General features: G+C 38.7%; 2 protein-coding genes across 5 annotated transcripts in view; one reads left to right on the top strand and one right to left on the bottom strand.

The window, feature by feature from the left end:
- The first annotated feature begins 1,152 nt into the window (after window positions 1-1,152).
- On the top strand, window positions 1,153-20,943 carry LOC133646302 (mitochondrial basic amino acids transporter). 3 transcript variants are annotated; one of them, XM_062041520.1, is made up of 5 exons: window positions 1,153-1,565; window positions 7,322-7,365; window positions 9,168-9,211; window positions 9,422-9,505; window positions 19,508-20,943. In XM_062041520.1, exon 5 carries the CDS (start codon window positions 19,541-19,543, stop codon window positions 20,285-20,287), a length of 747 nt encoding a protein of 248 aa, XP_061897504.1. In that variant the 5' UTR covers window positions 1,153-1,565; window positions 7,322-7,365; window positions 9,168-9,211; window positions 9,422-9,505; window positions 19,508-19,540; the 3' UTR covers window positions 20,288-20,943. The 3 variants fall into 3 exon arrangements, with proteins under 3 accessions (XP_061897504.1, XP_061897505.1, XP_061897503.1); XM_062041521.1 differs by having other exon boundaries at window positions 9,087-9,211; XM_062041519.1 differs by lacking the exon at window positions 9,168-9,211 and having other exon boundaries at window positions 1,155-1,565.
- A 1,200-nt stretch (window positions 20,944-22,143) lies between these two features.
- Window positions 22,144-26,558, bottom strand: part of fancm (FA complementation group M) — a 79,201-nt gene continuing 74,786 nt past the window's right edge. For both annotated transcript variants that reach the window (XM_062041515.1, XM_062041513.1), the window contains exons 22-24: window positions 25,513-25,816; window positions 25,059-25,356; window positions 22,144-22,571 (exon numbers count right to left, since the gene is read on the bottom strand). In XM_062041515.1, coding sequence (XP_061897499.1) covers window positions 22,451-22,571; window positions 25,059-25,356; window positions 25,513-25,816 — 723 coding nt within the window. In that variant the 3' untranslated portion in view covers window positions 22,144-22,450. The remainder of the gene's footprint in view (window positions 22,572-25,058; window positions 25,357-25,512; window positions 25,817-26,558) is intronic.

Below are 26,558 nucleotides of genomic sequence, written 5' to 3'. Positions count from 1 at the left end.
CTGTCCTGTTTCGCGCCTGTACAAAAAACAAAAACAATAATCGATTTCTTCAGATTCCAGCAGCTGTCAAAGACGAAGTATCCTTACAGCGACGGGCAGTCAAAGCCGAAGTGCTATCGATCGCTGTCAATGACGTAAGAGGAAACATGACCACGGAAGTAAATGGGGGTGGAAGGTTTTTGTAGGGGGAAGAAATTTGGCGTGACACAGCACACCACAACACAACACAACAGCAGAAGAAGAAAAAAGTAAAAAGATGGCAACGCCGGCAGCAAACGTGGTACGCGACAAACTAAAAAAGGGAATACTAAAGACCAGGGTAAAAAATAACAATAATAGTCAACACTTTCTTAATGGAAATGACAATAATATTATAATAATGATAAATAATATTATCACGCATTAATATCTCTTAGCCTCTAATGCGTGGCCAAGAGATATTAATGCGTGGCACGCATTGAATGTCTCTGCTGCATTGGATCAGTCTCCTTTCTTTAACAGGCAAAAGCTCTCTAACCTCTTGCATCGTCTATATTAGATATATAACAACGGGTGGGTGGCGGGCGGTTGTGGTTTTGATAAAATGTTAGTTCGGGTGAATGGCGGGTGGATGACGACTTTTGTGATGCGGTTGCGGATGAAATAATTGCCTATCTCTATTTTATATATATATATGTATATATATATATATATATGTATATATATATATATATATATATATATATATATATATATATATATATATATATATATATATATATATATATATATATATATATATATATATATATATATATATATATATATATACATATATATATATAATTGGGTTAAAATTCAAATTTATGAACTGCCAACCCACTTATATAGTGAGCTTTAAAACGTATCCACTTCCACATAAAGAAAAAACAATTCATCAAGTACACTTAATACTGCAGTACACTGGGTGTACTTAATAAAGTGGCCGTCTAGTGCAACGAAAAGCACGTTCCACATTTCAACGATGTGTACTTAAGCACCTAATGTGGACATTTATTCGACGAATATGTATCTGCTCATTCACGACAATGACGTCCGCCGCGATAACATTGTTGACTTTAGGAAGGTAGTGATTTGAAGAAGTTGGTTTAGTGGCCACGCAGCCAATGCGAGCGAGGGGCGGCCGATGCAGGCCAGGGGAGTTGTCTTCCACCCAGACCGCGGATTGGACTGCCATAAAAAGGGCAAACATACGTCTGCCTTTTTTTCTACACCCGAAAACCCGCCTCCTACTCCTCTGGACGACCAGAAATAGAACAGCTTTAGTAGACAGAAGTCAAGTGGCTAAGAAACAGTGCTTTTAGTCCTCTAAGCTTCGACCATTTCTCGCCAAGGTTTTTAGCCTTAGCAGCACCGACGGAACGGAGCTAGCTTTAGCCGGAGAGGGAGTGTTGTCAACTAACTCAGCCAGGGGAGGGAAAATACACATTGTTTGGAGCAAAAGTAGAAGCCGAATACTCAACCCTGTTTAACAAGTTGTACTTTCGAGGGAATGGCACTGGACTTCGCCGCGGGCTGCGTGGGAGGTAAGTGCGGGCAGCTTGCCAGAACACTGCCATTAGCCGGGTCGCCACGTTAACCGGGTAGCATGTTAATGCTAACTTTGGCTAACACATTCCCTCAATATGTTCCGCACATGTCTTTGTCACGATAGCCATGTCTCGCATACGTGTCAGTCTTTTAAAAGGAGGTCCATTAAAGTGATTTGCGCCGTTTTTTTTAAATGGGAAAACGCCACAACCACATCTGTGACTTCCAGGCGTGGCTCCTTTTTTTGATTGTCTAACACAGTAGAACACACATTGTGGTCCTCAAAGTGATAGTAGTTTTAATTTGTGCACGATGTAACGAACCACGCCGTGTCAAAACATTACATTAACGTCAAATGTTTTATTTCCTGTTAAAAAAATGTCACTTCCGGGTTGTGCTACTTATCTTCACCTTCTGCCTGCCTTTTTAGTGCACTGTTTTTCAGCCACACCAGTGTGCCGTGGGAGATTATGTAATTTCACCTAATTGGGTTAAAAATATATTTTTTGCAAACCAGTAAATTGAGTGTCTGTGCTGCCTAGATCTCAGCAGAGTAACCGTGTAATACTTTTCCATATCAGTAGGTGGCAGCAGGTAGCTAATTGCTTTTGTAGCAATTTTACCTGCAAACGATGGTTTGCAGGTAAAAAGGTATCTAACGCTTAAACAAAAGGCGAGTGCCGCTAAGAAAAAGCATTGAAGTTCAGGGATGGCTATGCAAAACGAAGCTAAAACTGAACTGTGACGGCGTGGCGAAGTTGGTAGAGTGGCCGTGCCAGCAATCGGAGGGTTGCTGGTTACTGGGGTTCAATCCCCACCTTCTACCATCCTAGTCACGTCCATTGTGTCCTTGGGCAAGACACTTCACCCTTGCTCCTGATGGCTGCTGGTTAGCGCCCTGCATGGCAGCTCCCGCAATCAGTGTGTGAATGTGTGTGTGAATGGGTGAATGTGGAAATACTGTCAAAGCGCTTTGAGTACCTTGAAGGTAGAAAAGCGCTATACAAGTATAACCCATTTAACTGGCTGCAAAGTAAACAAAAACAGAATGCTGGACGACAGCAAAGACTTACAGCGGGTGGAGCAGACGGCGTCCACAAAGTGCATCCGTACATGCCATGTCAATCAACACCAAAATAGGAGCGCCAGACAAGAACCAAAACACTACACCAGACCCGGGCATTCTGCGGCCCGCATCCGGCCCTTTGTGCGTCCCTGTCCGGCCCGCGTGAGGCCAATTATAAATTACGAAATACATTTAAAAAAGTATCTCTGTTGAGTGTGCAATACAACGGTGCTGCTTTTGTTTTGAAAATCGTTATTTGTATTACTTCCGTGTGGACGTGTGCGTGATTGTGAGTGAATGTGAACAGCTGCAATCAATAATTACAAAATAAAGTTGAAAAAACATCTATGTCGTGCGCGCAATACAACTGTGCTGCTTTTATTTTGAAAAGTATTATTTATGGGCGTGTGTCCGTGTGTAACCTGCGAGTGAAGGTGCACATGCAGCGACAAGTGATGCACGGTTTACACCCGAGACGCTAAAAAGAGAAAAGTTGATGAAGAATGGCGTGTTTCCAACAAGACATGGACTGCAAAGCAACGTTCCCTCGAAGGTGCGTGCCTGCGCAATTGCGCACTGCTCAAGCATCTGCTGCGTGCAGCAAATATATGCCGCGCACCAAATCAAATCCCATCTGAATTCTAAACAAAATAAACATATTTATTCTATGTAATTTTGCAATGCAACTCTGAGTGACAGTGACAACAAGCGGCCCTAACGGTGTTCGTCAACACCGTTCAATTGAACACCGTTCAATTATTGTAACGTCTATCGAGATGCTTTGAGGACAGGAATTATATCGATCACTTTATTGAGCAAAACTGTTTATATTCGGACATAACCACACCAAAAACACGAGTAAAACAATTCTATCTCGAGAAACTAGTCATTTTCTGCCGTACAAACCAGGCCAAAACCAACTTGTCATCTGTCACCAACACGCATACCACTAAACCACTGGTGCGTTTATGGCCACACAAAAAGTCGGACAACTCAAACACCACACAAAGTTACACTATGACTTCTCAGTCATACGTGTGCTTATTTTAATGTCATTTATTATTAATGTTAATTTATTTATATTAGTCATGGAATGCTGTTACACACACTATGTTGAAGTATTACTATTATTATTAATATTATTATTATTTATATTACGGTATATATCAAAAAAAATATTGAGCAAAATTTAATTGAAATATTGTCGATGTGGCCCTCCAGCAGTGCTCGGGTTGCTCATGCGGCCCCCGGTAAAAATTAATTGCCCACCCCTGCACTACACACAGGAAAAACTCATAAGTGACAGTACACCTACTTTGAGACAAGAGCTATAGTGATGCATGGTTGGTTATGGTTTGAATTAATATCCAACAATTGCGAGAACGACTTTTTACTGTCAATATCGGCTGCTGAGTTTCATTTTTTTAATGTTTTCTGCTGGTGGTGTGCCTCTGGATTTTTTTCAAAGAAAAAAATGTGCCTTGGCTCAGAAAAGATTAAAAAAAACTGCAGTAGAAAACACATTGTAGTCCTAAAAGTGATTGTAGTTTTAATTTTTGCACAATGTAACAAACCACGCCGTGTCAAAACATTACATTGACGTCAACTGTTTTATTTCCTGTTAAAAAATGTCACTTCCAGGTTGTGCTATTTATCTTCACCTTCTGCCTTCCTTTAGTGAGCCAACGTGTGTTGCTTAAACATGCGGAGTTTATTTTGAACATGCAGAATGTATGTCACATGTTTGCATGAGCACAGTTCCACATGATTGAAAAGGAGTAGGAAGAAACATATCTTATTTAATCCTACCCTTTCTGCATGTCTCAGCATGACAGTTTGTACCTTCAGTGGGAAACGTCAGCTGTTTTGTCTCCGCTTGAGGCCGAATGCTCCCAAATTCCAGCATCTTAAGGACCTACAATAATGCTACAGTATATTGGGTCATATTGCATTATTAATAATACCAATAATAGTAGTAACAAATAGGTGAGGCAATGTCACACAAAAACTGTTGTTTGCACATTAGCATCGAAATATCTTGAAACTTTTTGAAAGAATACAGCAGATAATATTTCGTAGCCTCATTCCAAAAAAAAATTCACAAGATCCTCAAAGGCGAGCTCATGACCAGGGGAAAAAAACAATGTTCCGACATCGCCAAAAGATAAAAACTCTGTGTCTTAATATTCCACATAGCTACATTCATTAAAATAATTTGGCTGTTTGCCCTCGCTCACAAACATGGGACTGTCTGTGAATGTAGCTTGTCGTTACAGCTCTGTACAGTAGGTGGCGGTACTATGCATCCTAACTCCGCTTCTAAACACACTTGGGGCCTCATGTAATAGTTGCGTGGCTTTCCTACTAAAAATACATGCACATTCAAATCCAGAAAACGGTGTACGCAAGTAAAAATGTAGATTTATCAAAGTGTTCGCACTAGGCCTGGGCCGATATTTGATAAGTAATTTAACCGACGATAAATGACCCACTTTTATTCTCTGGCTTTTAACAGTACGTGAGTTGTGTGGTCCTCTGTGTTTTTAAAATGTTATTTGTATTTATTGTTTCAATTGATTTTACCATTTTAAAATCGTTTTTAATCATATTTCTTTTTATATAGGTTTTATATTTATTTATTTTTTGTTTTTATTCAGTCATTGGTGGAGCTAAGGATAATATTTGAATATTGCTTTTACTATTGTTGTGCAGCACTTTGGAAGCATTTTTGTTGTTTGAATGTGCTATACAAATAAAGTGGATTGGATTGAAATGAGTTTTCCAGCGTCAATAAATCATCATGTGCATGCTTCAAGAGCACTCATGCTTTTCTTCGCTTTCTACAGCTGCGCCCATTTGTGCCATAGTGGAATGAAAAGAATGGAGTGACTTCTCTTGTCCTAATTAAGTGTCTTTGACTTTGTGTGGAGAGGCGGGGCCGCTGGCCAGCTAGCATCACCAGTGTGGGAATATTTCAGTTTAAACCTGTGGAAAAAGATGAGCCTATCAACACAGGGGACTCAGTTTGCAGAATGTGCTCAAATATCAATCAATCAATCCAACAAATATGCACGCCCACTTGAAAACAACTACCCGACAGTCCACAATCACTTGCCGTTTGGTGAACAAGCTCGGTCAGTGTAAACAAAACGGTGCAAAATAGTGTGCGCTCATAGAAAGTGTAGTTAAATACACCGCCAAAGACATGCTGCCATTTAATACTGTTATAAAACTAGCATTTCTAAAAGTTCTGTAAACGTTTGTAAGACATTTGCCATGTTTTCATGCCATGTCGGTGTTCCTCACTCGGAATCTTATCAGATAAAAGTTGTTTTTTTTGCACATGGCCTGTTAATACATCTGCTTATAATGTAGTGTTATTCTGAACTTTTGTTTAAAAAGGTCTTAAGTTGATTGTCAGTTAAGTAATGTGCAACTCTACCTCTGCCTACGTGTTCAATATTGATGTGCAACGTATTGTTTTGGTTGTGTATAGTTGAGTCCCTCTAGCCCCATCACCTCAACATATTGTATTGCTTTTGGTCATGATTTTTATTTAAGTGAAACCTTTTGCCAACAAAGTATATTTTGTTTGTTTTATTTAACTTGGAGTTTTAAAAGTTGTCATTCCAATATTAAAATATACAAGTTTATTGCATTTGAAAGGGTTTACATGCATTAAGTATTGTCATTACATCAGTGGTTAATTTGGTCTAAAAAAATAATGGCAATAATATCGTTTGCCGGCAATCATTTATCAGTACAGGCCTATTTTGCACGCGCAATTTCAAGCACATTTCTTTCTTACATCGCAATTAACTTAAAATCGTCCGCAGACAGTGATGGATTGCTACCCATGTAAAATATTTTTTTGTAATTTACAACAAAATGTGTTTACACAGTAGTCTGTTCAGATGAACCAGATTACAGTTTCATGTGAAAGCACATTTCCACGACATCAGTCCTGATGCATCTCAACTTTGCCATAAAAAAGGACGTATGGTGGGTTTTTGTGCGTATGCAAGCTTGTTACCTGAGGGCCTTGGTCCGCCAGAGAATGTCTTGTATTCATGTTAGCATTTAAGTTAGCTAGCGATTAGCATACTAGCTTGCTTCTCTAGCAAATGAGCTGTACCACTGGTCCGGGAGTTTATCGAAGTGCGGTTATCAATCACAGCCTTACGATAATTGTAATTTGAAAGGATAATACTAACCGGCGGGAGTTTTATGGCTGTTTATCATTAATACCGATTTTCATTAGATCCCTAGACACCATATTTAGCGAGTATTAAGTACCCTCTTTATCAAAAAAGCAACCAACCGCACATTCAGCGACTTATGGCATTATTGGAGACTTTGAGATTGACATGAAAGCACAAATCGTTCTTTTCAACAAACAGTAGGTGCTAATTCAATGTTGAACACAAAAATGTTTGCATATGGTTTGAAAAGCGGATGTTAAATAGAAGTGGAGGTGTTTGCATAAGAATAGAAAGAAATTCAACAAAGCTTTGTTTGCCTTCTGATCAGCTGATTTCTGTTGACGGTAGTTTTCAACACTTTGGTACTGTTCCGTCAACTATATCTGTATTTATTAATATTATTGAATATTTATGATTTACCAAAGTGCCACAATCAAGAGTGATTTTTTTGCAATGGCTTTAAATTTCCTACCTGCTTTTCCAGGTGCTGCTGGTGTTTTGGTTGGCCATCCATTTGACACAGTGAAGGTGGGTGTCTCCTATTTAATCACACTGTTAAATATTGAACATAAACAAGTCTAGAAACCCTGCAATGACTTTATAGACGAATGAGTCAATAAAATAATCCACAGAATGTGTAGTAGGTAAGGAATAATGTGTATTTTATTCACTACCTCTGTGCTTGTAACAAAAAAAGACATCAGGACACTTGTGGAAGGAATAAGTATTGTTTAATTTTACTGCTACTTGTAATATGTTCATCTTATTTGTATCCTATCTGGGATAGGCTCCAGCACCCCTTGCAACCCCGAGAGGGACAAGCGGTAGAAAATGGATGGATGGATGAACCAGTAATTTTATTTGATACGCATTAAAAGAAATGTCGGTATTAATGCTTTTTAGATAAACCTAAAAATTAGCGGTGCACGGTAAATATAGGACTGATTTTTATAGGTCTGATATGGGGAATTATGCCACATGGATAAATCCGATAACATAAAAAATAGCTCAGATAATAAATTAAGAAAACAGCGTTACAATTAGGTTGAGATTACACACACTGTGATATAGGTAGGTTAGGGTGGACAGATCAAGCAAACATTTTCTCCTACTTGCCTTGCTGGAAGCCTTCCCCCGTTGTCATTGTAAACAAACATGGCGTCAATTGTGTGGTACTACTTCACAGTGTCAGACTGTTTGCGTGCTATTTGCACCAAATGTTCTGCAAACATTATTGGAGAGGGGAAAAAAAACATTGTGCTTCAAAACATCTAACCTTATGTCATTTGAAATGCCAGCATCGCTACGACGGTGTTTGGATAAGTAAATAAGACGCTTGCTGCTAAATAAGCTGTCCCAAAGCCAGCTGCAAAGAAAAGCCCTTGTTCCTGTTGCCGTGGCATTTGAAAAGTGCTAAATTGATCTGTGATTTCATCATAAAAATGTAAGTTATATAAACGTAAGAATTAAAAAAACTGGATTTGTCAGTTTAAATTATAGTGGAACTTATAAAGTAGAATGTAAGGCTGGGCGATATGGCACTGATAGTCAGGGAAAATGTTTTATGACCTATTGAAAATAAGGACCAGGAGAAAAATATAACAAATGTAAACATTTGTATTTGAAATGTAACCTTCTGAATATGATCCCCTCAGCTTTAAAGGCAGAAAGGAAAGGAAATGTCAACACAACCATAAAAAAACACTCCATGCAAACTAAATGCTAAAATCGCATTGAACACTTAACAATAACCTCTTAAAATGATGGTGCAACATTAGGAATATGTAAGAAATGCTTAATAAAGTGTAAAAAAAACTTAGACAAACCTGAGAGGAAATATTTTCTGCAGGTTTACTTCCAGCAGGGATCCCAGGGTGGTGGAAAAAATTTAAAAATATCAGCTGGGGGCGGAAGTTGAAGAGATTTTTAAGATGTCTAGTAAGTAGGGGTGTAACGATTGATCAATAAGTCGATAGATACATTTATATTCCTACATTTCAAGTATATCGATCTGTTTTTTTTTTCTCGAAGGTTTTGAACAACCCATTTTCACGATTTGATCTAATTAAATAACCAAAATCTGAGCAGATTACCTTTGAATACTTGGCCCAAGAAAAGACCAAAGAAAAAGCAACAACAACAACAACAACAAAAATTGTGGTGATCGACGGGGACGTTATTACTTGGACAACATCGCAGCAGCATGATCGGTGTTTACTTTTTGCTGTCAATGTCATTTTCTCCATGAGCTGCTGGTGTCTGCCTGAATTTGGGGTGTCAAAGGCAGAGGGGGGGCTGTCTTTAACAGCAACAGTGTCACTGTGTTGTAGATGAGAGGGAGAAATAAACAACCTCTCCACGGATATGTGACCTAGTAAGTAACGTCAAGGTCTTTCTTTCTCTTCCTCTTATGTCCTGTCTTGTGTAAAAAAAAAAAAAAGTGTTGTAAAATTATAAAATGCACATTTTGCACGTTAATACTGTTTCTTACCCCATTCGCCTTGCTTGTTTCCCTTTTTAAGAACTGTTCTAATGCTACGTCCATATCCGTGCTAACGCTAACACCAGTATGCTGGGTCCTCAGGTGCGGCTGCAGGTTCAAAATGCGGAAAAACCTTTATACCGAGGGACCTACCATTGCTTCCAGTCCATCGTGCGCCAGGAGTCGGTAAGCTTCTCATGTTGTCAAATCCCATCAAAGTAAATGTATGTAAATTTAGGGTCCTAAATAGCCATTTATTTGAGGTCCCCTACCTCTCACTACAACATTTTTCGCACAATTTTTATTATTAAAAATGTCATGTTTTGTAGTAAAAGAAATTCATGTTTTTAGTGCAAAATAACAAATCTAACATGATGAAAACAATAAGTTGCTTATATTCCTTAGGCAATCCTCACCGGGATCTGATCCCTATTCGTCACATTTCCACCCCAGCACGAACATTGTGCACGACAGGAGACATAACCTTATTGATGGAGCAGGAAGGGGCTATATGTTTTGAATATGTTTGCAGTAAATTGCGGTCATTCATTTATTGACGTGTGCTTCTTCAGGCGGAATGGAGATGTGTGAGGTTGTACGCACCGCACGTTTTTGGCCTATAGGGAGGGCCATGAGGTCCCTTGACACTGGCCTTCTGTCCTCTTAATTCAAAAGTCCACTTGCAGTCCCACGGTGGCCTAATTAAAGTGTCCAGTTACAAAGTGGTGTTAAACACAGCCAGCATGTTCAAAGCACACCAGGGTTGTGGAGGTTAAAAGTGGGCTGAGCTATGTTTCTTCTCTGAACACCACGGGATCCTCATTCCTCTGCATGAGCTAAATTAAGCTTTGGACATCATGTCAATGACACTATAGTCAACACTAAGAAAGGACATTTGACCACATTGTCATGTCATATTTTAAATACAGTTAGAAATTGTTCTAAACTCCTGTTTCCAGGCCAGTGTTTTGCATTGAGCAGGATAATATGTGCCATAGAAGTTTGTAGTATCTAAACTTCTCATAGCTGTCATGTTCTGTAGATCAGTGATTCCCTGTGCTGTGGTACCTTAGATCAGTGTTGTTCAACCTTTTTTGAGCCAAGGCACATTTTTTGCGTAGAAAAAATTTGGAGGCACACCACCAGCAGAAATCATTAAAAAACGAAACTCAGTTGACAGTAAAAAGTCGTCGTCGCAATTGTTGGATATGACTTTAAACCATAACCAACTATGCATCAATATAGCTCTTGTCTCAAAGTAGGTGTACTGTCACGACCTGTCACATCACGCCCTGACTTATTTAGATTTTTTTGCTATTTTCCTGTGTAGTGTTTAAGTTCTTGTCTTGCGCTCCTATTTTGGTGGCTTTTTCTCTTTTTTTGGTATTTTCCTGTAGCAGTTTCAAGTCTTCCTTTGAGCGATATTTCCCGCATATACTTTGTTTTAGCAACCAAGGATATTTCAGTTGTTTTTATCCTTCTTTGTGGGGACATTGTTGATTGTCATGTCATGTTCGGATGTACATCGTGGACGCCGTCGTTGCTCCGCAGTAAGTCTTTGCTGTCGTCCAGCATTCTGTTTTTGTGTACTTTGTAGCCAGTTCAGTCTTAGTTTCGTTCTGCATAGCCTTCCCTAAACTTCAATGCCTTTTCTTAGGGGCACTTACCTTTTGTTTATTTTTGGTTTAAGCATTAGACACCTTTTTACCTGCACACTGCCTCCCGCTGATTCCGACATCTACAAAGCAATTAGCTACCGGCTGCCACCTACTGATATGGAAGAGTATTACACGGTTACTCTGCCGAGCTTTAGACAGCACCGACACTCAACAACAACAACAACAACAACAACAACACATCATTTGCAGACTATAATTACTGGTTTGCAAAAAATATTTTTAACCCAAATAGGTGAAATTAGATAATTTCCCGCGGCACACACAGTGGTTGAAAAACACTCCCTTAGATCATTATCGAATTTCACAAAATCGGTCAGAAAAGTATTTATTTACTACATTAAAATTTCAATATAGTTTAAATTAGGACTGTCAAAATTCATCACATATTCCAAAAAACATGCATGCTACCTTGATTGAAAAGTCTAAATTGTTCGTAGGTGTGAATATGAGTATGAAAGGTTGATATATGTGCCCGCCTCAATCTTACCCGTGATATAAATGAGGACAAGGGGTATACAAAATAGATTGATGTACGCTTTAATTATCTTGTATAATTAGTCAGATTCAAAAGTTAAAAGGGACTAACCTTTTTGCAGCCAGGATTGACACAGAATCCCTGAAACGCATCTGCCAATGAATGTTGGGCAGCTAGTCCAAGTAGTGTTTATTGCCACATCTGTGCAGTTGATACAGTAGTAACAGGCTGCACAAGCAAACAAGTCAACGTGGAAGACGCTAAATGGCACACTGGCCTCCTCGATGGGAAAGTTGAGTACAAAAATACTCACGACGGAGCAGTCAAGCGACAAAATATTAAAGGCCTACTGAAACCCACTACTACCAACCGCGCAGTCTGATAGTTTATATATCAATGATGAAATCTTAACATTGCAACACATGCCAATACGGCCGGGTTAACTTATAAAGTGCAATTTTAAAATTCCCGCCACACTTCCGGTTGAAAAACTCCTTTGGATATGATTTATGCGCATGACGTCACAAAAGCAACGGAAGTGGTTGGACCCCATCGGACCTGATAGAAAAGCCTCTTGTTTTCTTCGACAAAATTCCACAGTATTCTGGACATCTGTGTTGGTGAATCTTTTGCAATTTGTTTAATGAACAATGGAGGCTGCAAAGAAGAACGTTGTAGGTGGGATCGATCGGTGTCTTAGCGGCTAAGTACAATACTTACAGCAACACAACAAGGACTACTTACCCTGATAGCAGACGCCTAGCCGATGCTTGCCGCCAAACCCACGGATGAAGTCTTTCGTCGCGCCGTTGATCGCTGGAATGCAGGTGAGCCCGGCTGTTGATGGGAAGATGAGGGCTGGCTGGCGTAGGTGGAGCGCTAATGTTTTATCATAGTTCTGTGAGGTCCGGTTGCTAAGTTGCTAAATTAGCCTTAGCGTCGTTAGCAACAGCATTTTTAAGCCTTACCAGGCTGAGAATTTTTAACCGTGTAGTTACATGTACATGGTTTAATAGTATTGTTGGTCTTCTGTCTATCCTTCCAGTCAGGGGTTTATTTATTTTGTTTCTATCTTCATTTGAGAACGATGCTATCACGTTAGCTCAGTAGCTAAGTGTGTCACTGATGTATTGTCTTGGAGATAAAAGTCACTTTAAATGTCCATTTCGCGTGCTTGACTCTCATTTTCAAGAGGATATAGTATCCAAGGTGGTTTAAAATACAAATCCGTGATCCACAATAGAAAAAGGAGAGAGTACATAGTTCTGTGAGGTCCGGTTGCTAAGTTGCTAAATTAGCCTTAGCGTCGTTAGCAACAGCATAGTCAAGCCTTACCAGGCTGAGAATTTTTAACCGTGTAGTTACATGTACATGGTTTAATAGTATTGTTGGTCTTCTGTCTATCCTTCCAGTCAGGGGTTTATTTTGTTTCTATCTTCATTTGAGAATGATGCTATCACGTTAGCTCAGTAGCTATGTGTGTCACCGATGTATTGTCTTGGAGATAAAAGTCACTTTAAATGTCCATTTCGCGTGCTCGACTCTCATTTTCAAGAGGATATAGTATCCGAGGTGGTTTAAAATACAAATCCGTGATCCACAATAGAAAAAGGAGTGTGGAATCAAATGAGCCAGCTTGTACCTAAGTTACGGTCAGAGCGAAAAAAGATACATCCATCACTGCCTCTCAAGTCCTTCACTGTAACGTTCCTCATCTACGAATCTTTCATCCTCGCTCAAATTAATGGGGTAATCGTCACTTTCTCGGTCCGAATCTCTCTCGCTCCATTGTAAACAATGGGGAATTGTGAGGAATACTAGCTCCTGTGACGTCACGCTACTTCCGGTACAGGCAAGGCTTTTTTTTATCAGCGAGCAAAAGTTGCGAACTTTATCGTCGATTTTCTATACTAAATCCTTTCAGCAAAAATATGGCAATATCGCGAAATGATCAAGTATGACACATAGAATGGATCTGCTATTCCCGTTTAAATAAAAAAAAAATCATTTCAGTAGACCTTTAACTTCCATATTTCACGTCCAAAGCTTCCACATTTTTATCACACAAAATTAGTACATGTCCTTTTGTAAACATGTTTGAAGCGTTTAAAGGGGAACTGCACTTTCTTTGGAATGTTGCTTATCCACAATCCTTGTGAGACAAGAACACATAAGTTTGTATTTTTTTTATGCATTCTAACTCGTAAATAAATGCAAGCAAAAGTCAGCTAACAATGGAGTCAATGAGAGTCGCTCTCTTCCGCCTATAAAGCGCTCTAAAAAACATCCAAACACTTCCGTCGTTTTTTTTTATACACGCTGTAAGTATATATGTAATGTAGTAACATGCACATTCATAATAACCTGCAATATTTACATACTTTGATCATTTTAAGCCTACGGCTGTGACACGTAAAATTAGCTTTTTCTTCGACAACATTACTAACCATGGCGGTCTTCATGAGAGACAACAGACTACTTTGGGGCAAATTATAATCAACAACCGTATATTTTTTAACCTGAATTTAAGAAGGGTGAGTTACAAGTTTTAGTAAAGCACTAAGTATCGTGCAGCAGTATTGCTAAGTGCTGAACAAGAAATACAAACTATGAACATAATAAAACAATTACTTACAGTACAATGTCTGCTCACTGGGATGTCGACTGATCGGATGTTTAGATCTTCCCGTTTAGATGAAGAATTAATCAGGTTAGAAAAAAAGAGGTGGCCGCAAACTAGCATTTGTTTGTCTTTTTCGCCATATTTGGGTATAAGTTGGATGTCAAAGTTGACGAACTTCTCGGTTTATGGTAACATCTTTCTACTATACAGGTGAAAGGAATGATTTATAATCCAGAATTCACTTTCACCAGCTCAGAGGCATTGCAGTAGCTCACTGTCTCAATTTGTCAATATAGCAGCATAAACTAGTTAGCTCGCTGAGATTGATGGATTGATTGATTGAAACTTGTATTAGTAGATTGCACAGTACATATTCCATACAATTGACCACTAAATGGTAACACCCAAATAAGTTTTTCAACTTGTTTAACTTCTTAAGGCCCAAGCTGTTTGTTTACATGCTTTTTGTATTTCTCTTTGCTATTTGGGCTTATTGGACCCTAATTAGAATAAAAATGAAAAATCATCTTTTAATATGATGTACTTAGTCCATAAGTGCACAAACGTGTACTTCATGTGTAGTGACATGCACATTTTTATTTTTACACTTTGTTTTCCAAATTCCATTGTATGTTATACTCTTCTGACACCACCAGATAGCAGTATAAGTGTACATATGTCGGCATAAGACCCCAATTCAGTGGTGTACACAATTTTGGAAATATGAGCTAAAAGGTGCTGTCCATGCATGTGGCCACTAAGGCCTAGTTTAGAGGTTAAGTCGGGGTCAATCAATTAATGGTAAGATCATGGCGTGGCTAAAATACTTTGTCTGCATTAGCGTTTATAATAACAATATCGTTAATACTTGGTTAATATTCAAGTCACTAAATGTAAATGGAGTTTTGTTGGCGGTTTTTGGACGTTTTAGAGGACTTTATGGGCGTAATAGTGTACACCCATTAGCTACATTGTTAGCTGCCTCATAATCGCTGTAATTATCGAGTTAGAATGCATAGAAAAAGGAAAATGTGTTCTTGTTTTACGTAGGATTGTGAATGATAGGCAATAAATTAAAAAAGTGCAGTTCCCCTTTTAATAAACACGTTAACAGCAAATATGACTTTTTTTTCTTGTTTGTTTGCTCATGCAAAATGAAACACCAATAGCAGTTTAAAGATGTATATTTAATCATGAGTAATGAAAATTCAATGATCTTACACTAGATGGCAGAAGGTACAAAAGTACCGTATTTTTCGGATTATAAATCGCAGTTTTTTTTCATAGTTTGGCCGGGGGAGCGATTTATACTCAGGAGCGACTTATGTGTGAAATTATTAACACATTACCGTAAAATATCAAATAATATTATTTATCTCATTCACGTAAGAGACTAGGCGTATATCGTCACACACACACGTCAACCAATAAAACTTTGGCGGGGGCGGGTCATGGCAGAAGTGCATTGTGGGAAAAAAAAGATGCTACCTGCAACTACTTCCGTACCTATGAAAATTGATCAGGAGTGACAGATTGTTTGGTAAACGTATAGCATGTTCTATATGTGTTAGTTATTTGAATGACTCTTACCATAATATGTTACGTTAACATACCAGGCACGTTCTCAGTTGGTTATTTATGCGTCATATAACATACTTATTCAGCCTGTTCACTATTCTCTATTTTCTTTAAATTGCCTTTCAAATGTCTATTCTTGGTGTTGGGTTTTATCAAATACATTTCCCCCAAAAATGCGACTTATATGTTTTTTTCCTTCTTTATTATGCATTTTCGGCCGGTGCGACTTATAATCCGAAAAATACGGTAACCTGTTGGCACTCGTACAACAGAATAAATCACGACAGGCTTGGAAGTGTGCAGTGTCATGCTTCTAATGTCTTAGGTTGTTTTTGAATAGGCAAACTAGTTGAGAGTAAATCAACAGCACTTCTGCTGGTTACAGCCGAGTATTTCTCTGTTCTTTCTTTGCGGCCTTCAGGAAGTTCCTAGATGGCGACGGTTCATTCATGCGCTCCTGTAGGTGACAAATATCCGAGCCTTGGCAGAGTGCTCTTGTTACTATGTTGGCTCCAGCTTCTCACTGATGTGTTAGCATTGGAAGTGTTGTTAGCGACACGCAGCCAGTCTGACAGCGTGTGGCTTGAATACATCCTAATAAAAACAAACCACATTTCCTCAAATCCTAGCTGAGTGATATCGATCAGTTTATTAGGAGAGAAGGCCTTTATTTGTACCCATAAAATTCACAAAAACACTAAAAAATAGACTGTTTCAATGTGCACTCTTCTGTACTTACACTTCAAAGTACACACTTTAAATAAAAAATTTAAAAAAACATTTGGAGGAAAAAAACAAATAATTTTGTTAAAAAAAAGATAGAAATAATTTTGTTTAAAAATAGACCAATCACAACACTGCAGTTTGTGTCACAGATGATAAAAATATCCATTTTTTTCCAGAGATGCGCATTAGGCTGTCGTAAAATAAAGGCTCAAAGGGGAACTGCCCTTTTTGGGGGGAATTTTGCCTATCATTCATGGTCGTTATGTAAGTCAAGCGCACATATGTTCTTCTTTTTTTATGTATTCTCACTTGTAAATAAATGTGTTTAAAAGTCCGCTTACAATGGAGACTATGGGAGCCACTCTATTCTGCCTATAAAACCACTTAAAATAAAACATCCAAACACCTCCATTAAGGTTTTATATACATGATGTAAGTATATTTGTAATGTAGTAACAGACACATTCATAATAACATGTAATATTTACATATTTTAATCATTTAAGCATACAGCGGCGCATTTATTTAAAAAACGCATCGCAACGTTTGCTTTTTTCTTTAACATCACTGATTACTCACTGCAGACTTCATGAGAGCCAACAAACATAATAAAACATCACTTACTGTACAATGTCTGCTGTCATTAAGATACTGACTGCTAGGATGTTGATATATTCTCATTTAGATAAAGAATGACTCATAACCTTCGTGAAGAAAAGGGGGGTGGAACGAAGCGTCTTTTTTTTTTTTTGTCTTGTCAGGGTCTAAATTGGCTGTCAAAGTGTACCAACTTGTCAAGATTACGTCCTCATTCTTCTGCTATCAAGGTGAGAGACATTATATTTGATCTAAAATAAACTTCCACGAGCACCAAGGCGAGAAAGCAGCTCACCAGTTGATGTCAAAATAGCTACACAAGCTAGTTCAAAGCGCTACTAAAAATAGATCCTTAACTTTAGCACTTATAATAACAAAATCACTAATACTTGTTTATTTTTATGGTCACTAAATGTAATTGGAGTATTGTTGGCACATTTGGATGGTTATTTATTGGGTCTTATGGGCGGAATAGAGTGTTTTTCAACTTTTTTTAAGCCAAAGCACATTTTTTGCGTTGAAAAAATCTGGAGGCACACCATCAGCAGAAATCATTAAAAAACGAAACTCAGACAGTAAAGAGTCGTTGTCACAATTGTTGGATATGACTTTAAACCATAACCAAGCATTTTTCCTTGTCCGTATGTGGGCTCTGTACCGAGGATGTCGTTGTGGCTTGTGCAGCCCTTTGAGACACTTGTGATTTAGGGCTATATAAATAAACATTGATTGATTGATTGATCACTATAGCTCTTGTCTCAAAGTAGGTGTACTGTCACCACCTGTCACATCACGCCGTGACTTATTTTGAGTTTTTTGCTGTTTTCCAGTGTGTAGTGTTTTAGTTCTTGTCTTGCGCTCTTATTTTGGTGGCTTTTTCTCTTTTTTTTTATATTTTCCTGTAGCAGTTTCATGTCTTCCTTTGAGCGATATTTCCCGCATCTACTTTGTTTTTGCAATCAAGAATATGTCAGTTGTTTTTATCCTTCTTTGTGGGGACATTGTTGATTGTCATGTCATGTTCGGATGTACCGTATTTTTCAGAGTATAAGTCGCTCCGGAGTATAAGTCGCACCGGTCGAAAATTCATAATAAAGAAGGAAAAAAACTTATAAGTCACATTTTTTGGGGGAAATTTATTTGATAAAACCCAACACCAAGAATAGACATTTGAAAGGCAATTTAAAATAAAGAATAGTGAACAACATGCTGAATAAGTGTATGTTATATGACGCATAAATAACCAACTGAGAACGTGCTTGGTATGTTAACGTAACATATTATGGTAAGAGTCATTCAAATAACTATAACATATAGAACATGCTATACATTTACCAAACAATCTGTGACTCCTAATCGCTAAATCCCATGAAATCTTATACGTCTAGTCTCTTACGTGAATGAGCTAAATAATATTATTTGATATTTTACGGTAACGTGTTAATAATTTCACACATAAGTTGCTCCTGAGTATAAGTCGCACCCCCGGCCAAACTATGAAAAAAAATCTGCGACTTATAGTCCGAAAAATACGGTACATTGTCTTTGCTCCACAGTAAGTCTTTGCAGTCGTCCAGCATTCTGTTTTTGTTTACTTTGTAGCCAGTTCAGTTTTAGTTTTGTTCTGCATAGCCTTCCCTAAGCTTCAATGCCTTTTCTTAGGGGCACTCACCATTTTGTTTATTTTTGGTTAAAGCATTAGATACCTCCCGCTGTTTCCGACATCTACATAGCAATTAGCTACCGGCTGCCACCTACTGATATGGATGAGTATTACACGGTTACTCTGCCGAGCTCTAGACAGCACCGACACTCAACAACAACAACACATCATTTGCAGACTATAATTACTGGTTTGCAAAAAATATTTTTAACCCAAATAGGTGAAATTAGATAATCTCCCACAGCACACCAGACTCCATTGTAAGCTGACTTTTATTTACAATTTGGAATGCATTTTAAAAAACATTTGTGAAGTGAAGTGAATTATATTTATATAGCGCTTTTCTCTAGTGACTCAAAGCGCTTTACATAGTGAAAACCCAATATCTAAGTTACATTTAAACCAGTGTGGGTGGCACTGAGAGCAGGTGGGTAAAGTGTCTTGCCCAAGGACACAACGGCAGTGACTAGGATGGCGGAAGCGGGAATCGAACCTGCAACCCTCAGGTTGATGGCACGGCCACTCTACCAACCGAGCTATACCGCCCCTGTCTTCTTGTCTCTCATAAAGATTGTGAACAATAGGCAGTATTCCCCAATAAGTGCAGCTCCCCTTTAAGTGTGCAAAGTCAGTCACAGATAATTAGCTTGTATTTGACTTGTAATCATGGCGAGGGCAGAGCAGGACGTGTTTATGTATCTAAGAGGACATTGTGGACATGTCTCCTTAGGCAGAGACCACTGCTTGTTTTCCAGAATGTCAACTCTCCCACATGGTGTGTGTGTGTGTTTAATGTCAGTCGCTGCCATTGTTGTCCCAACACCACAAGTCATGTGTGTGTCCACAGACGCTGGGTCTCTACAAAGGACTGGGCTCGCCCATGATGGGCCTCACCTTCATCAACGCCATCGTGTTCGGTGTGCAGGGCAATGCCATGCGGAAGCTGGGCCGCGACACGCCCCTCAACCAGTTCCTGGCGGGCGCCTCCGCGGGCGCCATCCAGTGCGTGATCTGCTGCCCCATGGAGCTGGCCAAGACCCGCATGCAGATGCAAGGAACCGGGGAGAAGAAGTCCAAGAGGAAGATGTACAAGAACTCGCTGGACTGCCTGATGAGGATCTACAACAAGGAGGGCATCCGGGGCATCAATCGCGGCATGGTGACCACGCTGATTCGCGAAACGCCGGGTTTCGGCGTCTACTTCCTGGCGTACGACGTGTTAACGCGCCACCTGGGCTGCGAGCCCGAAGACCCCTACATGATCCTCAAGCTGCTGTTCGCCGGCGGAATGTCCGGCATCGCCTCGTGGATCTCCACCTACCCCGTGGACGTAATCAAGTCCCGCCTGCAGGCGGACGGCGTGGGCGGCGTCAACCGCTACAGCGGCATCGCGGACTGCGTGCGGCAGAGCGTGCGGAAGGAGGGCTGGCGGGTGTTCTCGCGCGGCCTCACCTCCACCCTGCTGCGCGCCTTCCCGGTGAACGCCACCACCTTCGCCACCGTGACTCTCTTCCTGCTGTACATGCGCAAGGACGAGGAGTGCGGCATGAAAGCCACCGAGCCGCAGGCGGCGCCGCTGCAGCCGCTCCAGCCGCTCCAGCCACAGGCTCAAACTACCAGCATCTAAAGCCGACGTCCACTTTCACAAGAATCTGACAGCAGTAGTCTTGAATTATGATATATTACCATAAAAGCTGCACTTGTACATACAGTGGGTTATATACTTCATTCTTGATGTCATTCATGAATTTACTGTAATGCTTATTAGTAAACAGTTCCTTCCACACAGTCCTTAAAAATGCGTGGAATTGAACGCAACTCGCCTTCAATCCGATCTCCTATGTGGCGTAAAACAGCACTTGAGCATTTTATGCTGTTGGTTACAAGGCCTTTATTGTACATGGATGTAAATATTACATATGTTGGTGTTTGTCATAGCATTGTCATGATTAGTTCTTTGTCAGTTGTAGTAAAAGCTGGAAAATGTGCTTCCCACAAAAGGTAGTGGTCAATGCAGAGAATGTGGATTATTGGGCTCAAATCAATGTGCTTGTTATCTTAAGCTCATATTTATTAAAAACTGTTGGCAATCATACACTATTTTATTACTCCCTCCTAAAAGATGTCCTTTTGAGCCAGATTCTGTTACAAAGCACAACTCCGAGTACAGTGTTAGGCACACTTCCCCCCCTCACCCCCCACCAGGGGACGCTGTTTCTCCCCTTGCTGCTGTAATAAAGTGATTCTATTTTTACTATTGGAAATAAAATATATTAAACGCAATCAGGATTTTTAAAGACTGAGGTGTGTTAATGTTACACCTGCTGTTGACTAATCCTTGAATGTCCAGTCGTGTAAACGATGTGCTGCAGTGACCTCTTCTGGCCAGCTGGTGGCACTGCAGTCAACGTACAGGTCCACCTGATGCAGTTCTATGTCCACTTGTGGGTACTTTTGTACTCTTTTATGTCAATTTGACACCTATTTCTGACGTTTGTATAAAGGATCTACTCTCTGTGTTCTGTAAGTGCATTGTTTTGCACCAAAGCCATTAGCTCGTCATGAGAATGAATGGTAAAATAAAAACATGATTAATCCTGAGGCTGAAGTATTTTTTTAAAAATGTTTTATTAAAAATAATATCTGTAAGTATTATCCATTTCTACTGCATGTCCCTAAATAATATCCTTACTTTTGCAACATTGTTTAATTTTATTATGTTTTATCATATGCATGTTATAATTGTAAATCTAAGAATTAATTTTGACTTTTTATAATATGCATGTTATAAATGTAAATCTAAGAATTAATTTAGACTTTTTATATAATATGAATGTTATTTTTATAATATATTTAACAATTACTTATGACAGTTAAGTTTATTCATATTGTTCACTAGTTGCTTGTTTGATTCATCAATCCATCCAATTTACAGTAATTCTGAGGCTTAGCTATTTTCTAATTAATTTTTAAATACATTTTATCAATAAATATACTTAGTACTATTCATATACTAAACTAATTCCTTTTTTTAAGTTTTAACGTTTATTGTATACTGAATATTTTATTCAATGACTTATTTAATTGTAATATTTACCCCCCTCCTTTGCAAAAATATATTCTTAATCTCAATGAAGGTTGAAAAAAATATATATATGTATACAATATATATATACATACATGCATACATATATATACATACATATATACATATACATATATTCATGTATATATATATATACATACATATATATATATATATATATATATATATATATATATATAAATAATATTTATATAATATATATTTTTAACATTTTTAATTTACATTTATTCCTGTGAATTTAATGTGGCAATATGTTGATAATGTTTAGAATTTTGGATGATATGTAAATATTTTATGTACATATGTAATGAAAATGAACAATACACATAACTGTATAATATACATGAACACAACAAAAACATACTTCTCATGGTTGCATACAAAAATAACAGTTTATTACACTGATTGTAATGTACATTATTTGGGCTTTATGCATAAGTTTACATTATCATGGTAGTACCAGTTACAGTATATTACAGAAGTTATAAGCGCTCATAAATAAATATTGCTATGTAGAGCAGAATGTTACAATAAGCTAACTGGTCCTGCCCAGTTTGTTGTATTTTGAGCTTATGACATAATTAAGCTCAAAATGCAGTTGAGTAGTGCAAAAAACAAACAAAAAATAGCAAAATAAAGAAAAAACGATTCCCTGAGAGTGTTTATGTATTTTGTCTCCTACCGCTAGCAGCCTTTTCCTCCTGTGTCCATGAGGAAGGAGTCACAGTTGTAGCGCAGGAAGCGGTAGATCCCCTCGGCTCTGACTCGACTCATGCCGCCTCCTTCCTCTATGCTTTCCACAGAGCTGCAGGCGCCAGAAGATTAAGACACATTTCATTGATTTAATTTCCTTTCAACTTTTCCTCCATAACAAAAGCATTTGTTGGTATTTGCGGCACACTACCGACCTCATCCAGCAGATGGCTCTCAAGTAAAAAAATGCTCAATTGTGGCATTCAGGTGTAAAGTCATGTTATTTTGAAATGATCAAGAGCACAGGTGTCAAACTCACGCCCGCAAACGCCTAGAAATGATGTGTGCCAATAAAGTACTTAATATTTTCTCACTCAATGTAGTTGATTTTGTTTTCATTTTGACAGAAAAAAATGTACGTACTGCTTGAAATTGCATACCTAGAATAGAATATATCTTTATTGTCATTGTACATTGTACAACGAAATTGTATGCAAAACTAATTCAGTGCAAATTCATAATAACACATAAAAACATAAATAAATAGATAAAAATACATAAAATACATACCTCTTTAAACTTTAATAGTACCCGATATTGCAACAAATATTACAGTATATCATCATACTTTCCAAACATGTTTTTGTCGAAGTAAAAATACTTAACTTTAAAACAAACTACCCATCAAATGAATAAAAATTACAATACATTTTACATTGTTCTTTACAACGTATTACTGTAAATTGAAAAAAAACTACCACTGTTTTTTGCGTTAAAATTCTGTTGACGAAGCTGCCAGTGTTTGGACTGTAAAATCTACGGTCGTTGTGTTCAACGGTGTATTACTGGAAATGGAAAGACGGTACATTTGTTTTTACGGTAAAAAAAAACTGGCAGCTCAGTTGCCAGAATAACAAAGTAACTTGTCCTTTTTTTCCATTAACAATATCATGTAAAAAAAACACATTAACACAAAAATTCTGGCAACTAAGCTGCCAACATTTTCCGTAAAACCCCCCAAAAACAGTGGTACTGTTCTTCCATTTACCGTAAAATGTTGTAAAAAAATGAAATAAAAAAACACTATATTTTAAAGTAAAATGTTGTAAATGTGAAGTTTTTACTGTAAAATCGACAGTCTTCTTAAAACAATTTATATGATTAATAATGAAATCCAGAGGCAAATTCATACATTATTCGCAGTTACAAGCGGCCCTCTGATGCATGTGGCCCTCAATGAAAACGTGTTTGAGATCCCCGATCAAGAGGGACAAGCGGTAGAAAATGAATGGATGGACGCATGGATCTTTTTTAAGTTATGTGTCTGACTCACTCGCTACGACTGTGACTCTCCCTGTCCTTTCTCTGATGTGTGAGGCAGGCTTTACAAAATCTGCCCGGCAACACACGGCTGCATTATTCCTTGGATTTGTATGTAGCCTCATCCAAATTTGGGGGGGAAAATCGAGAGGAACAAGCGGTAGAAAATGGATGGATGGATGGAGTGTCCGCCCTGAGACTGGAAGGTTGTGAGTTCAAACCCCGGCCGAGTCATACAAAAGACTATAAAAATGGGACCCATTACCTCCCTGCTTGGCACTCAGCATCAAGGGTTGGATTTGGGGGTTAAATCACCAAAATTATTCCCAAGCGCGGCCACCGCTGCTGCTCACTGCTCCCCTCACCTCCCGGGGGGTGAAACAAGGGGATGGGTCAAATGCAGAGGATAATTTCACCACACCTAGTGTGTGTGTGACTATCAGTGGTACTTTAACTTTTAACTAGAGATAAATGCTTTAAAATGTAATATCGGAAATTATCGGTATCGTTTTTTTTATTATTGGTATCGGGTTGTTTTTTTGTTGTTTGTTTTTTAAAAAATTAAATCAACATAAAAAACACAAGATACACTTACAATTAGTGCACCAACCCAAAAAACCTCCCTCCCCCATTCACACTCATTCACACAAAAGGGTTGTTTCTCTCTGTTATTAATATTCAGGTTCCTACATTATTTATCAATATATATCAATACAGTCTGCAAGGGATACAGTCCGTAAGCACACATGATTGTGCGTGCTGCTGGTCCACTAATAGTACTAACCTTTAACAGTTAATTGTACTCATTTTCATTAATTACTATGTAACTGTTTTTATATTGCTTTACTTTTTTTTTTTTATTCAAGAAAATGTTTTTAATTTATTTATCTTATTTTATTTATTTATTTTTAAAAAGGACCTTATCTTCACCATACCTGGTTGTCCAAATTAGGCATAATAATGTGTTAATTCCACGACTGTATATATCGGTATCGGTTGATATCGGTATCGGTAATTAAAGAGTTGGACAATATCGGAATATCGGATATCGGCAAAAAGCCATTATCGGACATCCCTACTTTTAACTTTAAAGCCGGGCCCTAGTTCGGACGTTTTGGACGACGTTTTTATGTGTTTAGCTTTTTCTGCCTGACACTTGCTATCAAACTTAAGTTGTGTTTTTACCTAACTTACTGTTACACAGGTAAGAATGTTAAAATGCGACTTAAGTTTGACCCTGGAACTGACTATTTCTCTGACAGCTGACCAAAGTGTGTACCTGTTGACGAGTTGTGCGACGGAGCAGAAGTTGCGGCTCATGTTGAGAGCGTGGACGTAGTTGACGGAGGGCAAGCCAGAGTACAGCTGCAGGGCCTGCTGCTGTTGATGACCTCTGACCTCCGAGGGCGGCGTGACGATGCCCTGGCCCTTGCGCCGCTCCAGCTGCGCCAGCTCGGCCAGCAGGGAGGCACTCTGTTCGGCGCCGTCGCTCCACAGCAGGCGCACGCCGGTGCGCACCAGCGCCGCCAGCGTGCCGTCGTAGCAACGTGTGCGCTGGAAGGGACGAGACGTATCGCCTGGTGGGAGGGCGACGAGGACACAAAGTGATTACACAACCCCACTGATGGATTTTGAGAGCCGCCATGTTGCAAAAAAGATGTTTTTTGAACATAAATGCATTTAAAGCGGTCTCTCCTGAACGCTAATAATTGTCCAACAGGACTGAGACTCACCCGGCCTGGCTTTGTCCCTCTCCACGATCAGACACACGCGCTCAAACGCCTCCTGCATGCCGTTCACCCTCTCAGCCAATCGTTTGCGGTTGTGTGCGGAGGCCAAGTCGGACTGGCTGTGGCGCTCCACCGCCATGCGCCCGCTGACGATGAAGTAGCTGCCGTCAAGCGAGCGCACGTGCACGGCGGCGCGGTGGCGTTGGCGAAGGCCGGTCACCACCTCCACGGCGCCACTGATGCAGCGACTGTCCACCAGGATGCAGACTGGGCGCTCGGAGACGTCCAAGTTGACAAATGGAAGCTCCTGCGGATGAAAAGATGGAACATGTGAGGACATTTTCTCCTTCTTGAGACACAACATGTGAAGACTGATTGCCTTAACAGGAAGTAGGTTTGCGTACACACATTGCAACCCCTAAAGTAAGGAAGGCCAAAATGTAATTCTTCAACAATCACTCAAATGTGTCACTATTTATAATTGGAATTAAATACATAAATGTGTCGTCAATATACTGTATTTAATGTAAAATCACATTCAACAATTTCAGATTATTGATTTAATCATTTCATGATTTAGATAATAATTTATTTAATTACTTAAATATTTAGTTAATGACACATTTAAGTAAGTATTTAAAGATTGTTTTAATTATTAAATGTTGTCCCATTCTGTCATTTATTTTATCTGTCAAACTCAGCCATCAAACATGGTGGGCAGATCCTAACACCTGATTGGTTACTTGGTACTTCCACTTGCAATGGTTGTTGACAAGATTTGTTAGCCCCGCCTACTTATTCTTATTTTGACCGATAATTATCTTTTTTTATTATTGACAGAGAAAACAAATTAATTTAGTGCTGACAAGGGTTGAATGGGACAAAAATGAATAAATAAATATTTTAAATCATTACTTAAATTGTCAATAGTTAATTAAATTGTGAAATAACTAAATATATAATTATGAAATTAATAATAAATTAAATGATTAAAGAATCAAAACAACACATTTCGGTAATTATTTAAAGATGTATTTGCTTTTGTCCTA

This window comes from Entelurus aequoreus, linkage group LG03 (assembly GCF_033978785.1).
Source record: "Entelurus aequoreus isolate RoL-2023_Sb linkage group LG03, RoL_Eaeq_v1.1, whole genome shotgun sequence".
NCBI classification, from domain to species: domain Eukaryota; kingdom Metazoa; phylum Chordata; class Actinopteri; order Syngnathiformes; family Syngnathidae; genus Entelurus; species Entelurus aequoreus.
This window is presented reverse-complemented; position numbering and strand designations above follow the sequence as displayed.